This window comes from Labrus bergylta, chromosome 11, assembly GCF_963930695.1.
Source record: "Labrus bergylta chromosome 11, fLabBer1.1, whole genome shotgun sequence".
Taxonomy (NCBI): Eukaryota; Metazoa; Chordata; class Actinopteri; order Labriformes; family Labridae; genus Labrus; species Labrus bergylta.
In genome coordinates, this window is record NC_089205.1 from 14,643,823 (window position 1) to 14,657,402 (window position 13,580).

Sequence of the window (13,580 nt, forward strand, 5' to 3'; positions counted from 1 at the left end):
TCCCAATGTTGGCAAAGTCAGGGAGCAGCAGGGTTTGCAATGGTTAGGTAAACTGCCATTCAATGAGGAGACTTGGACCCAAACCCCTGCTGTGTCTCCTCTGTCAACGTGTGCTTGAGCAATGGGCTGAGAAAGTGATTGGTGTTTTTGCAAAATTGTCATAAAAGATCAGGATGAAAAAAGTGAAGGTCTTCTGAAATCCACATCAGAAAATAGACGGCCGTTCAATACAGCCTTACTTTGACTCTCTGTTACTGTTGTCAGGAGCAGCTGTTTAAAACAGACATGTCTGAGGTACAACAAGGCAGCAGCTGACCAAACTGTCAACTGTCTTTACCAATAAATGACTGATTTATTCCATGGGCAAAATCTGTTTGTTGTTATGTGTGTACCCCACATGAGAAGTAAACAGGGGTAAGGTCAATAAATTGATTTAGCAATCAACAGAGATATAGCAGCAATTTTCTAAATAATCCCTGGTTTAAGACAGTTACATAAAGACTTGTTGCTTTTCTTTGCTTTACATCATTTTAAACTCAATATTTTTCTGTCTGTGGGCAGATATAACATCTAGAAGACATTTTTATTAATGCTAAAAGTGATATGGAATCAGCAAAGGCTCTATAGCTATTGTAGCAAATGCGTCCCTAAGTGTTCAGACTGTTTTATTAATAATGCAGCAGGGATTTCCACAGGAAGAAGCCATTATTGACCTGTCCCCAAGCCCAGGGTCAGAATACTGACTCGAACAGTCAGTGAAAGAAGCACAGCAGGAAGGTAGCCAGTTTGTTAACACTGGGGCATTGGCATTGGCACACACACACACACACACACACGCACACACACACACTTTTTAGGGAGCTGGGAATTTATTTTGTTTATCCAGACTATGTAGGTGACATGGCTTGTCTTTGGTTAAGGGAACAATGTCATGCTACATCAATAACCTCCAAAAAAATATTTTTTTAAATAGCTGGAGACCATAGGACAAGCAAGTGTGCCCATATGACTGAACCACATACACTGGGGAAGACACATTTTCCAGTGTATAGCCTACAGTCGATTTTAACTCTTAAATCCCAAAATCTGCTTTGAGGTTATTTACCCTAATTAATCCACAGGCTGGCTTTAATCAACTCACACTCAAACATGCACATGAGTCCCTAGCTATAGCATATTCAGTCGATTTGATAACTGATTTTTATTGATTCAAGGGAAAAGGTAACGAACTAAGAATGAAAAGAAAGAAAAGAAAAGGGAAGAAACAGAAAGAAACAGAAAGGGCAGTGTTTTAATCCACTGCAACTCAATTTTAGCCGCCCTAGGAGAGAGGATAAGAGAAAGAGAGAGAGGAGAAAACGATGACAAGTTGGTGGAGTCAGGGAGTCAACTTGGTGTCCTCAATCCAACTAAATCCCCCATTCCCGTATGTCTGCCTCAACTGCACAAAAAACACACATGCACATAAACCAATGCAAACCATTAAAACATGCAGGTCTCATTTTTTTGCCCAAGAAAAACATAATCTATTTTAAAAATGGAGCTTCAATTAATAATTTTATCCTTAAGTTATGTTCATTTATGCTGGGTTTGCTCTGTAGAGATGGAACATTTAATAAGATTGAACTACTCAGCATTACCCTATAGTGGCACAATGCCCTCCTTTTTGCAAAGGACATGACATGCTGTACAAACTCGTCTTATTTGCAGTACATAGCATGGCAGTGGGCTGTGAAGACTGTTTTGTTTTACCATAAGGGAACTTATGTCAAATGCAAAAATATTTATATCAATAATACTCGAGATGGAGTGCCCTATTAAGGAGAATCTACAAAGAGCATTATTAGTTGGTAGAAAGCAGTAGTGAGGAGACAAAGATACAAAGTGCCAGATTTTGTGGACACTAGACTACTGACTGTAGAACTGAGGCCCTGATGTGAGTAAGGAAATTAATCCCCCTCTACCCCTCCCAAAATGACTTTGCTTTGTGCTGCACATTTGCATGGGATAAATTAAATCTGTGTTTCACTCAAATTTATTTAGCAAATCCTAGGAATTATCTGCAGATATCATTAAAACCTAATGGGTCTCCATGCTGAGTAGCTAGATTAGTATCCTCAGTTTGAACTCAAAATGCTATCAGAGTCCTCATTAATGCTTTTCGCTGCAGCCTCCATAATTTAGGGAGAGGCAGAACAGAAAATAAAGGACCCATTTGGGAAAAGGCCCCAAATGAATGCAATGCTGATTCACACCCACCTAATATAATTAGACAGTCTATGTATTTGGTGAAATGACAGCACAGACAACCTCTGCGGTTATTCAAAATCACAGGAGGGTCACTGGCAATAGTGGTAAACGTCTTTTCTCAGATGAGGCAAAGGTGATCTCTGAACCTTTCTGTATTTGATTTAAAAGGAAACCATATTGAGGTATGCGTCTCATTCTTATCATATAGCTAAGAGACAGTCTGCTCATTTCGCCTTTAGGAAGCAATTAAACCCACACTGTGATCTCTGCCCCTAAATCTTACCAAGTCGTTTTGGTATTTTAGAAAATCTGCGACTGTTTTCGCAGTGTCTGTTGTATGATTTCTGCATGTCTAAAAGTAATGAAGTAGGAAATATTTCTAAGCAAGTTTGATTCAAGAGTCAAGCCATAGTTTTCAAATTCATCATTGCTTTTCTAAATAACTTTATTTTGAAGGTCCGGCCAGATGTTACACATTTGTTATTGCTAACTTGCCCACAGATCCCTGCACATGCCAAACTGACACTACAGGGGTACGCCGATCGTTATATAGAAGCTTAGGGCCACAGACCAAGCTGCCCTACTTGATGAGCTGGGGGTAAAAATGTGTTGGTTTGAGTAGTGGAACATCAAAAACACCCAGCACCAAGTCAAGTAACACAAGTCTTGAGTTTTTTTCACATACGCATTCCTGAACATTTCTAGAAAATTTCAGGTAGACTGCCTCTGAAATATTCTTGAGTCGGATGTTCACACATGCACCTCACAGTGGGAGTCTATATCCCTGTTGTACGGGAGGGAGAGGGGGAGTGTCTTCAAGGCAGGATGTGATGCAAAAAGAATGAAGTGGAAGTGGGGATGAAGCAACAAAGTCCACTATATGACGCTATCAGAATCTTTGTGTTCATATCAATCCAACCTGTAATTCAACACAATCCCAATACTAACATAATATCTGAGACGAACATACTGGCGATCAGAAAATATAATAAAGCAGTTTCATTGTGTGCATACAGTCTATGGTTGTGCGTCGGTTGCGGGATATAAAAGTCATCACCCCCTCCTGCATGCTTGCGGTGAGTTTTCCTGAATATTTCCTGCTGCGTTCAAACATCAGCTCACCCCTGACCTTATGCAGAAAAATTTACCAGGAGGCGTGGGAGGGAAAAAGTCCAAGTCAGAGTGACATATTCGGCTTTTTTGTCTGTCACCGGAGTTTTGTTCAAGCACTATAGATTGAAAGCTCCTGTCAAGAACTTTTGGTTTGATTTTAATGACCCCCTCGTGAACTAAGTTGTACCGTTTGTCTCTGATCTGCTAACATGATGTTTTGATTTCTTACAAAAGTAAGTAATTATCTTTGCTGTGGAAAATGTTTGACAAAGGTCGTTTTGCATCATGCAGTTTATCAATTCATCTGAAACCTAACCTGCCATGGGTATGCAGGAATTAAGAAACATTAGCAATAATTGTTGCTGCTGATAGTCTCTTTTGCTTCCATTGGTCATAAAGAGATCAGTATTACTTTTAAGTTTGTTTCTTAACCAGTAAAAAACTCCTCACAGGTGCTTCAAGTTCTGTGCTTTATTAAGTGCTGTTCAGAGCAATGACAATAAATAAAATGTCCTCTAATTAATTAACCATGATAGTGCAATAAGCATCAGTCAGAGAAGACATTTGATGAGACAGATTCAAGTGTTCAAAAACACACATCACAAACTTTCATTGGATATCAGATTTGAGAGGGATGTCAGAGTGTCTTCAGAGGGATTTCTTAAACAGTTCAGAACAAAAGTAAGCAGTGATGAGAGGAATACATTTAAAATATTTTCACATTTCTGAGATTCTTTAAAGTAACGAATATTATAAAATGCTTGTTCTTGGTGTTGACAATATAGGCGATTCTGCTCTATTATGACATGTAGAGATCACACAGTGTGAAAACATGACCACCCTCCTGCTCCTCTGTCTCTGTCTGTGACTCATGTTGCTTATCCTGTTGTCACTGATCTCAGCCTGTGTCCTGTAAACCATTGATCTCAGCTGTTTTCCCACGTTTGATCATTCCCTCTCTGTGACACACACACATGCACGCGCACAGGCACGCACACGCACGCACACACACACACACACACACACACACACATACACACACACACACACACACACACACACACTAGTGTCCGGACTCTCAAGCACTTAAGTATTTCCCGTCAGACACACACTCATAGGCATTTCTGTCTCCCAATCCTCTTTGAGCATAGCCTGATGCTGATGCTGCTTTCTGTCTCATTCACCACACACACAAACACACACACACACACACACACACACACACACACACACACACACACACACACACACACACACACACACACACACACACATGATGGGCATGTGGATTGGTGGGAAGAGAAAGATGAGGCATGAGAAAGGCTTGTGGAGAAAGTTGAGGGCTAAAAATCAGAGTGTCTGATATTATACATCTTAAAGCCAATAACACTTCAACACTGAACCCAAAAGAACTGCTCTTTGAATATTGTCAGTGTCCAAAAGAAATACACATTCTACACCAACATACATAGTGTGGTAGTTAGATATTTCTAGCAGCTGATTGGCTGTCTATATACAGTTGTCTTAGGTGTAGTGTTACCTATGTTGTCCTTGTACTGCCACATATCTGCCTGTTTGTCCCTTACCTCCTTCTGAACCAATTAATTAAAACTGACACAGTGACACTCCTCTCTTTCTGCTATCTGGACAAAATATGTAAAACACTTGCTATACCCATTCCCCTTTTTCGTTTATTTTGTTCAGTATCACTCAGGTGATTTTCCTGCAATACTGCTATTTAGCTCCTAAATGTTTTCAATTGTCCCAAAAACCGTTTTCCTTTCTTTAGGGTGATTAATACCTTTTACGTCATAACTAACCACACTTAAACTTGACTTTAAGACACTTTTCCTTCCTACCTTGTTTTTTTTTTCTGTCTAAGGAGGTAGCATAACAATCACAGAACAGTCTATTACACATGCATCCACCATGTCAGCCGTGACCAGGAAATAATGATATCTAACACTTAAAATGTGGACGTAACGTCAGCTACTCTCAATCTATTCTCAAATTATTTGATACTGAGAACGTCCCTACACCCTTTGCATCCATGCTGTTGTTTGCTACATTGGTGCTGTGTCGTCAGTAATCACTTGTTCATATATTGGTCTAACCTGAATCTGGGCAAATAGTCGTCTTTCATTCTGTCTGTCTGTTTGAATTTGAGGCCCATGAGAAGCAACTGCCTTAGCTATGGGCTGAGTTGGTGTTCTAATTTCCCAGAATTCATAATTCAAAATCCCACTTACTATATGGAGGCCGGGCGCTGTGGCTTAGTCAGTAAAAGTGCCTGTCGTAAGCATGAGAGTCTGTGTTCAAATCCCAACAGTTCCTTTTAATAGGTAGGTAGTATGTTGTCAGAAGTGTTACCAATTTAAAAGGGTGACATCGTAATGAGTCCTAAAACCTAGACATTAATTTGCATTTCAGCACTTATAGTCCATTGTCTTGATGTCCATGTGACTTTATGACGAGTTTTCATAGATACCTGAAACAAGGTATTTGGTAAACACAAGCTCAAGAGATTTTAACATTTTTTCTATGTCTTCAAAGACAACTGGAAGAGCCTGATTTGTGAATTTTGAGACTCCAAATTCCCAGAATTCAAAATTCTAACTCCCTCTAATTACCTGAAAATTGTGGCGCTGTGGCTTAGTTGGTTAAAGCGCCTGTCTAGTAAACAGGAGATCCTGGGTTCAAATCCCAGCAGTGCCTTTTCCTTGGTAGGTAGTGTGTCGTACTCAGAAGTCATACAGCTTCAAAGGGGTACCACAGTCCCAGGGGTGCACTCACACCTTCCCCCTGCTGGCCTGCACTCACACTGCTCCAGGTCTAACCGGGCCTTAACTTTTGTACATAACATTGTAATACAACACATGCATGGCTTTACGTAATTATGAAGCGTGCTTAGTTTACAAGAGAGATGGACTTGTAAATAAAAAAAAACTATAAGGGAAGCACGGTCGAGTCCTCACATCGGAGAACACAGAGAACATGATAGCTACTTTACTAACTTTGTGGCCTATTTTAATGATTTTAGTCAGATACTGCCATGACACTCTAGGATTTCTCGATAATGGAAGCTCTCCATGTTGTGTACCCGTGCTTGTGCTTGTGCTTGTGCATGAACTGTACCATGCCTAAGCACACCTCTTCCAAGCGTGCCAGGGCCAAGGAATTGTGGATCAGAGCACTCACACTAGTCAAATGAATTTGACTTTCGGGGTGAAGCGTGCTTAGGCTGGGTCAGATTGCCTAGTGTGAGTGCACCCCTAAAACCCTGAAATCAATTAGCATTCTAGCACTTCTGGTTCCATGGTCTTTATGTCCATGGGAATTTTTTATTAGTTTTTGGTTAGATGCCTGAAATAAGGTCTTTGGTAAACACAAGATGAAGATATTTTAACATTTTTGCCATGACATAAAAGACATTTTGAAGTGCCCCCCTTGTGAATTATGGCAGGCTAACTTCCCAGAATTCCAAATTAAAAATCCAACCAATTTGCTAGGAAGTATGGTGCTGTGGCTTAGTTGGTTAAAGCGCCTGTCTAGTAAACAGGAGATCCTGGGTTCAAATCCCAGCAGTGCCTTTTTATTGGTAGGTTGTTGTTCATAGAAGTCATGCAGCATTAAAAGGGTGTCATGACACTGTCTCAATGCCCATGGGCTTTTTAAATTAGTTTTCCATTAGATGCCTGAAATAAGATATTTGGTAATCAGAAGCTAAGGATTTTTATAAGTTTTTTTTTTAACGACATAAAAGTCATCTGGAAGTGCCCCACTTTTGAATTTTGAAGCTTTTTCATGTCTTACAAAAGGCGCTCGCTAACACCTGGCTAAAACTACATGAGTTTGTAAAATTTAAATGTCATCACACCGAACATGAAAACGTATTAGTTAGCTTAGTTGTGGTGAATCTGAAGTTAGGCCACCATGGTGTAGTTAAATTAACGGCTGCATTTGCATTTACGCTTCAGAAATGAAAGTGTTCATTTGTGAAGATGATCTTGATGAACAAAATGTGTAAGTATTATAGGCATGTTTTGCCACAGAGCTTATTTTCATTGGACATTGGTGGTTCATGAATGAGGATTATGGTTGAAATATGCCATATAGTAGAGCTGGGTATTGTCCACAACCTCAAAATGCCATTCGATTTCAATTCTTTGGTTCCTGATTCGATATCGATTTAAAAATTCACATATATGACAGGAATACCCAAATAACTCATCACTGTATCTTCTTGTTAAATAATTATGTGTGCATTGTTTGTATGGGTTAAGAACAAACTGACTCAAAAATGTATTTTATCATTTAATTATTCTTTAATTGACAAAGACTAAAACGTTCAAGTACAGTATGATCTAAAGTGCACAATATGTGCCTGAGCGGAATTTGCAGCAAAATCGTAATAAAAATAACAGTGCTGTAATGGCATGAACAAAGATTATATGTAAAGTGCACAATTGTGCCTGACCTGAATTCACCGCACCTACAGTGGAGAGGGGTGTCATTACAACGGAAAAAATCAATCTCAGGATTGCTGACTCTGAATCGATGTTGAATTGGGAAGATAATAATTGATGAATCGATATTTTTAACCAGCCCTACCATATAGTAAGCGGAAAAGGGTGCAGTAGATGACAAGTGTTTGTTTAAAATGAACACACTCCAGTAGATTATTTTGTTGCACACACTGTATTTGTACTTGCTTTGTATTGCAGTATACTGATGCTGAAATGATGAATTAAACAGCTGTCAATGTCAACCTAATTTAGTTTGGAACTGAGCACATTTATCTGAACAACAACAAACAGAGGGAGTACTTTAAAAACCTGAATTAAGCAACACTTTCCCATGCACACTTACTTCTGATCATGAAGTCTTGCTTTTTTAGTGTATGTCTTTAATCATCTCATTTTAATGTGCAGGACCTAACACATTTTAAGATTCTATAGAAGTCTTCTGAGTGGTACTGTTGCGTATTTACATTACAAATTGATCATTTAGCATAGCAAGCATTTAGTTCAGCTTCAGTTGAGTTGTTATCTGAGGTGTGTTAGCAGCATTGTGAGAATTTCAAAACACCATGCCCCGTGTGAGGCTCGAACTCACGACCTTCAGATTATGAGACTGACGCGCTGCCTACTGCGCCAACGAGGCATGCAAAGCAGTTTGAGCCAGTGAGGTCTAGACTGCAGACTCAGTGCTGAAGGGTGGGGGTGGACTCGTCTGAGCTATAAGCAGAGGCTGCATGTAATGTTTCAGCTGGCATGCACAGGGGTGGAGTTAAGCACTAAACACGTGCTCCTGTCTTCCGCAGTAGATCATTGACAGCTTGAAGTATTGCAGGTTTATATCTGTGCAGAAAGACTGGTTTAGTCAGTAAGAATCTATCGCGTCCATTTCCTTGTTTACACCCAGGAATCTGAAGCAGATTCTGTTTAGAATACAAAGGGACACAGCATGCTAAACACAACATGATGCCTGTGGAAAATGTGAAGCTTGAGCCAAAGACAACTGGACTGGTTGTAGATCTTGAAGACGTTTCATGTCTCCTCTGAAAGGCTTTTTTTTTGTTCTAAATTGAAAATCATTAGAATGCTAATCATCCAGGATTACTCACAGGAGAGTCGTTACCTGAGTCGTTGACCTAGTTTCGCCTAGAGTTGTTAACCCTCCCGGTCGTCTGTGGGTCGTTGGGGTCACATGTTCCAAGGTTGGACTGGGGCTTCACTTGTTTTGAAAGATAATTCAAAACAGCATTGTAGGTCGGTGAAAGATGGTGTCTCAAACATCCATTTTGGTTAGAGGATGGTTTTTCCACCTTCACATAGCGTCTATAACGCCCCTTTCAAACCAATGGTATTCCCTGGCTGGGATGTGTACCTTGTCATCTTCAAAGATTCAGATGTGAGTGGACAGCAGAATCCTGTCTTGAAGAGATGGCTCTCCTATGCTGTGCCATGTGTTTGTGTAGTGGTTGTTTAGTCATCCTTGATCTTTACTCTAAACCAGTGGTTCTCAACTTGTCCGGCCTCAGGAGGACCCACCTCCAACTCCTATGTTAAAAAACGCTCCCCAAATTTTGGTAATTTTCGACCAATCAGATTTATGTACTGTTACAAAACATATCGCTGAAGCAAGAAACTAAACAAAACAAACACATTCAAAAAGCGCTTTAAAGACTTTTTGATACAAGTTATTTCCAGGCACACATTCGCAACCCACTGAAAATGGCTCCACGACCCACTACTGGGTCCCAGTTGAGAACCACTGGTCTAAACCATCCAGATGGTTTTACTGTCCACCAGTTAGTCCAGTTGCCCTTTGAATCACGCTTTACATTTACCATGACCTGGATGATTGAGAAACTACACAGACATGCCTTTGGCACAGAGAGATATGCACATATTATGCCGTCTATGCATACAAAAGATTTGTCTTCCTTGCTATGTGTTGCCCTTGTATGTTCTTGTTCTTTTGTAGCTGTATCCCCTAGAGTTTTTCCCAGACTGCATCCACTTCAGTGGAACCTACAATAAAATTAAACACATAAACAAACATGTTTTTTCTTTTTATACACGTGGAGTTTGTCCTGGGGCTGCTTATAAATTGTGTTCTCTAATGTTCGTAAAATTGCAGTTCTGAAACTGCCAGAGGGAAGCTGTTAAATTCTTTAAGACGTGTTAAATCAACAACCACATAAATAAATACTATTCTCTACTAAAACAAATTTGATTCAGGGAGTGAGAAAATGGTTAATTTTTGCCTTTGGATAATTTTTTGTAATTGCTTTTATGTGATGATATATTGTATTCTGGTTTCGTTTTGTAACTGACAACCAACAAAAACAAGAATTCAAGCTATATGTTCCTAATACTTTGTCATGTTGTGCGCCCCACAATCTAGAGCTGATTCTCTTGTATCTACAAATCGAGCTTGATTTATTTTCAGAAGGCCATCAAGCTTAATTGTTCAAGTCCTTGATAGCATAGATGCTGTTTATGGGGATTAATATTTGTTTTTGGTAAGATAAAGATTGTGAAATGTCAACGATAGGGCACTCTTACTTACCAGGTGTTTGTATGTTTTTACTTAACAAGAGATGCAGAGTTTAAAACCTTGCAGTACCTCCTCAGTTGCCTAAAAAACTGAACCTGTAAGACTAAAGGAAGATTTACATGTGGCTGAATGGCAGTAAGCTTGAGGTGATTTAATGCCAAAAATCATGTGAATCTTTGGGTAATAGTATTTCTATTAAGATCTAAGACTGAGAAGAGGCATACAGCACTCAAGGACATCCATAACATATTTTAAGAAGTCACCCAGCAGAATTAGACATTCACATTTTAAAACTCTTTATAATTCATTGAAGTCATTGAAGGCAGCCGTCTTGTCCAGTACATCTCCCATGATTCAAAGAGGTAGCTTGAACTGGGATGTGGTGGCATTTATTTTATTTTATAAATGAATAAAACTAGACAGTATTAGGCTGCTTTTGAATGAGTCATTTACAACAACAAACTACTGGTAAGTGTGGATGACCATCCTTCCCTTTGAATGGTTTACAGCTGATTATGATTCTTAAACTTAGAAAGAAAGAAAGCCAATAAAAAGTGTTGGCCCCATAATGAGGTCATCTCCAGCAGTCATGCTGCTTCATTCACTTTGCCAACAGTGTGTCATTATCTTTCTGTGTGATCGTTCACCTAGTGTTGTGTTTTTCATTCTGCACATTCCTCAGTAGTGATAAGAGCTTTGACTGTCTCTGCTACCAGAATGGGAAAAGCATGAAGGGGTTTGTGCACATTTTGAAAGGCTTTTTTGTAACCAGAACTGTCCAAAATAAAGATACTGAAACAAGTAATTTTGCTTGTGCAGAGCTGTTTGAAAAGACCAAACATGGCTGTTAAATGTTACAATACACAACATTTAATTGAAAATATCAGGCCTATACATTCATATATTCATGTTATTTGAAAAATGTAGGTAACATGTCAGCTTTTTAAAAATGTTAATAAAACATGAAATGTTCAGGCACTTTATCTAACCTGTGTCATTCTGTGTGTGTAGGAGCTACAGTCTGAAGAAGGGACAGCTGGAGAGGGACTACGCACAGGTAAGACTAACTGGACTCTTGCTGAATGTGTGTTGGATGCATTGTGTTTGCAGTTCTGATTGGGTGTTGCCACTGAGCGAGGACACCTTTCTAATTACTGCATCAACATACTAATGTTGGTACAGTTTGCATTGGAGCTCCACTTCTGTATTTTAAGCCAACTGGTGTTCAAGTGTACACACGTGTTTTCATTTTATCCAATATTTTACAAAAATAACCCTGTTAGCCCAGCAGTTACTGTTTTGTGATGTAGAACATATTTGTAGTCTGTTTTCAGGAAGACTGCAGGAGAGCCCCCTACGACTATGTTTTAAAGGCCAGTGACTTGTGTTGAGCTGATTCAGTTGACTTCTTTCATCTTCTTTGTGTTTTGAGATTTAAACCATAACATTTAAATGAGTTTCTCATGATGTTGTGGCTCAGTTGATTATAGTTCTTGTCTTTTAAACAGGAAATCCTGGGTTCAATTTCCAGAAGTGCTTTTCTTAAATCGATGTTTTCCAAATAAATGATGAAGAGAAGAATAGTCCAGTGTTGTATTACCTACACAATGTCTTTGTGATTCTAATCTCGATTTATTCCACATCTTCATGTAGAATCTGTTCTCAGGGGTTTGGATTGGCAGCATGGAAAGTGTTCTGGTTTCTCTTTGTTGTAGGTTTCTAGTCCGAGCTGTATTGACCAATTATCAGCAGGCTCTGGTGAATACAGGAAAAAAATATCGTTGTGGACAGCAAAAAAAAACATGCAGCAAACGTTATCACCGCTGTTAACTGACTAGCTCCTGTTGACGATATTCTGACAATGATTTTTGTCTTAATAGACCCATATCCGCATAAAAGTGAAGCTAACAATCCGTTTTTAGATTTCCTGACTACCCAGAATGCACCAGACATGATCGATCTGACCTCCATTCAACAAGAAGCTTTTTAAAAGTTTATTCTCCTCTTGAGGACAGAACTGACAAATCTTGACATTTCTATTTTGTACAAATCTGCTGTTATTTTGGCAAACTTAATTCTCGTTATTTGCAAGTATATCACAAGAAAATCGATTTCTTTTTTAGGCTCATACCATTGACATGAGCCAAAAATAAAGCTGGTGTATAACCTTTACTGTTGAACTTGACAATTCTACAAGGACAGGATTGTTTTCCCTCTGGTAGATGAGTCTGGTCTCCTTCTCATATAGAAGATTTTATTCAGTCTGGTTCAGGTGGGCCAGTGAAAATTTGATTTCTAATATAGAGGTGGTTTAATTGCCATTGATACAACTTTGGATTCTTCAGACAAGAAACATTATGAGGTGTTCACAATATAAACAAACGCTTATGGTAAATGATGTTGTGAAAGTAGGTGCCATATCAATGGAATGTTGGAACTAGCTACGTGGCCTAGCACTTACTGCTACATCATTGCTCTGATTGGTTGAACTGTACAGAGGAAATGTTTATTTATATAAATATTTACCTTTGGAACTTTATTTTGACGTTACGAGAGCAGTTTTGATGCTGTTATAATGGTTCTGTGGCTTAGTTGGTGAAAGCGCCTCTCTCGCAAACGAGAGATTCCGCGTTCAAATCCCAGCAGTGAATTTAATATAAAAGCACTGATGTACCTGAAGAGGTGTTGAGGGAACTATCAATATAATAAAACTGTCTCATATCCTAAAGCCCAAACATGTGGCACAGAGGTTAACTATACTTTCTGTGTGATATTTTTGGCCATTAAGCCAATTTGTTACATTTTGAACCCAAATATAACTGTTAAAATAAATTCATATTTAAGATCGTTATGTCTGAGTCAAAGGGGCCAAAAGTCAAGAAGTGTAATGCAGAATGTTTGAGTGAAAGACTTCAGTAATTGTTCACTCAAACTTAAACGGCCACCACTTGTCGCTTGTACAGCGAGGTCTGTTGCTCATGAGCCCTCTTGCTATAATTTGGTGAAGCTGAACTGATTATTTAAGAAGCCCTCGTAACATCCTCAAGTTAGGAGTACCTTCTCTGCAGACAGCATCCTCCAAAAGCCTTTAAGATGAGATCAACTTCGATCATGAGGAAACCCTATTTCATGTCAATGTGGGATTTGTCACT

At 39.1% G+C, this 13,580-nt stretch overlaps 1 protein-coding gene and 3 non-coding genes across 6 annotated transcripts in view; 3 read left to right on the top strand and 1 right to left on the bottom strand.

Moving 5' to 3' along the window:
- Positions 1-13,580, top strand: part of LOC109988476 (F-BAR and double SH3 domains protein 2) — a 60,772-nt gene that overhangs the window by 5,223 nt on the left and 41,969 nt on the right. For all 3 annotated transcript variants that reach the window (XM_020639976.3, XM_020639977.3, XM_020639978.3), the window contains exon 3: positions 11,440-11,485. In XM_020639976.3, coding sequence (XP_020495632.1) covers positions 11,440-11,485 — 46 coding nt within the window. The remainder of the gene's footprint in view (positions 1-11,439; positions 11,486-13,580) is intronic.
- trnat-agu (transfer RNA threonine (anticodon AGU)) lies at positions 6,005-6,078 on the top strand. The gene has a single exon. It is a non-coding gene; the product is annotated as a tRNA-Thr (tRNA).
- On the top strand, positions 6,880-6,953 carry trnat-agu (transfer RNA threonine (anticodon AGU)). Its single transcript has one exon. It is a non-coding gene; the product is annotated as a tRNA-Thr (tRNA).
- trnam-cau (transfer RNA methionine (anticodon CAU)) lies at positions 8,454-8,526 on the bottom strand. Its single transcript has one exon. It is a non-coding gene; the product is annotated as a tRNA-Met (tRNA).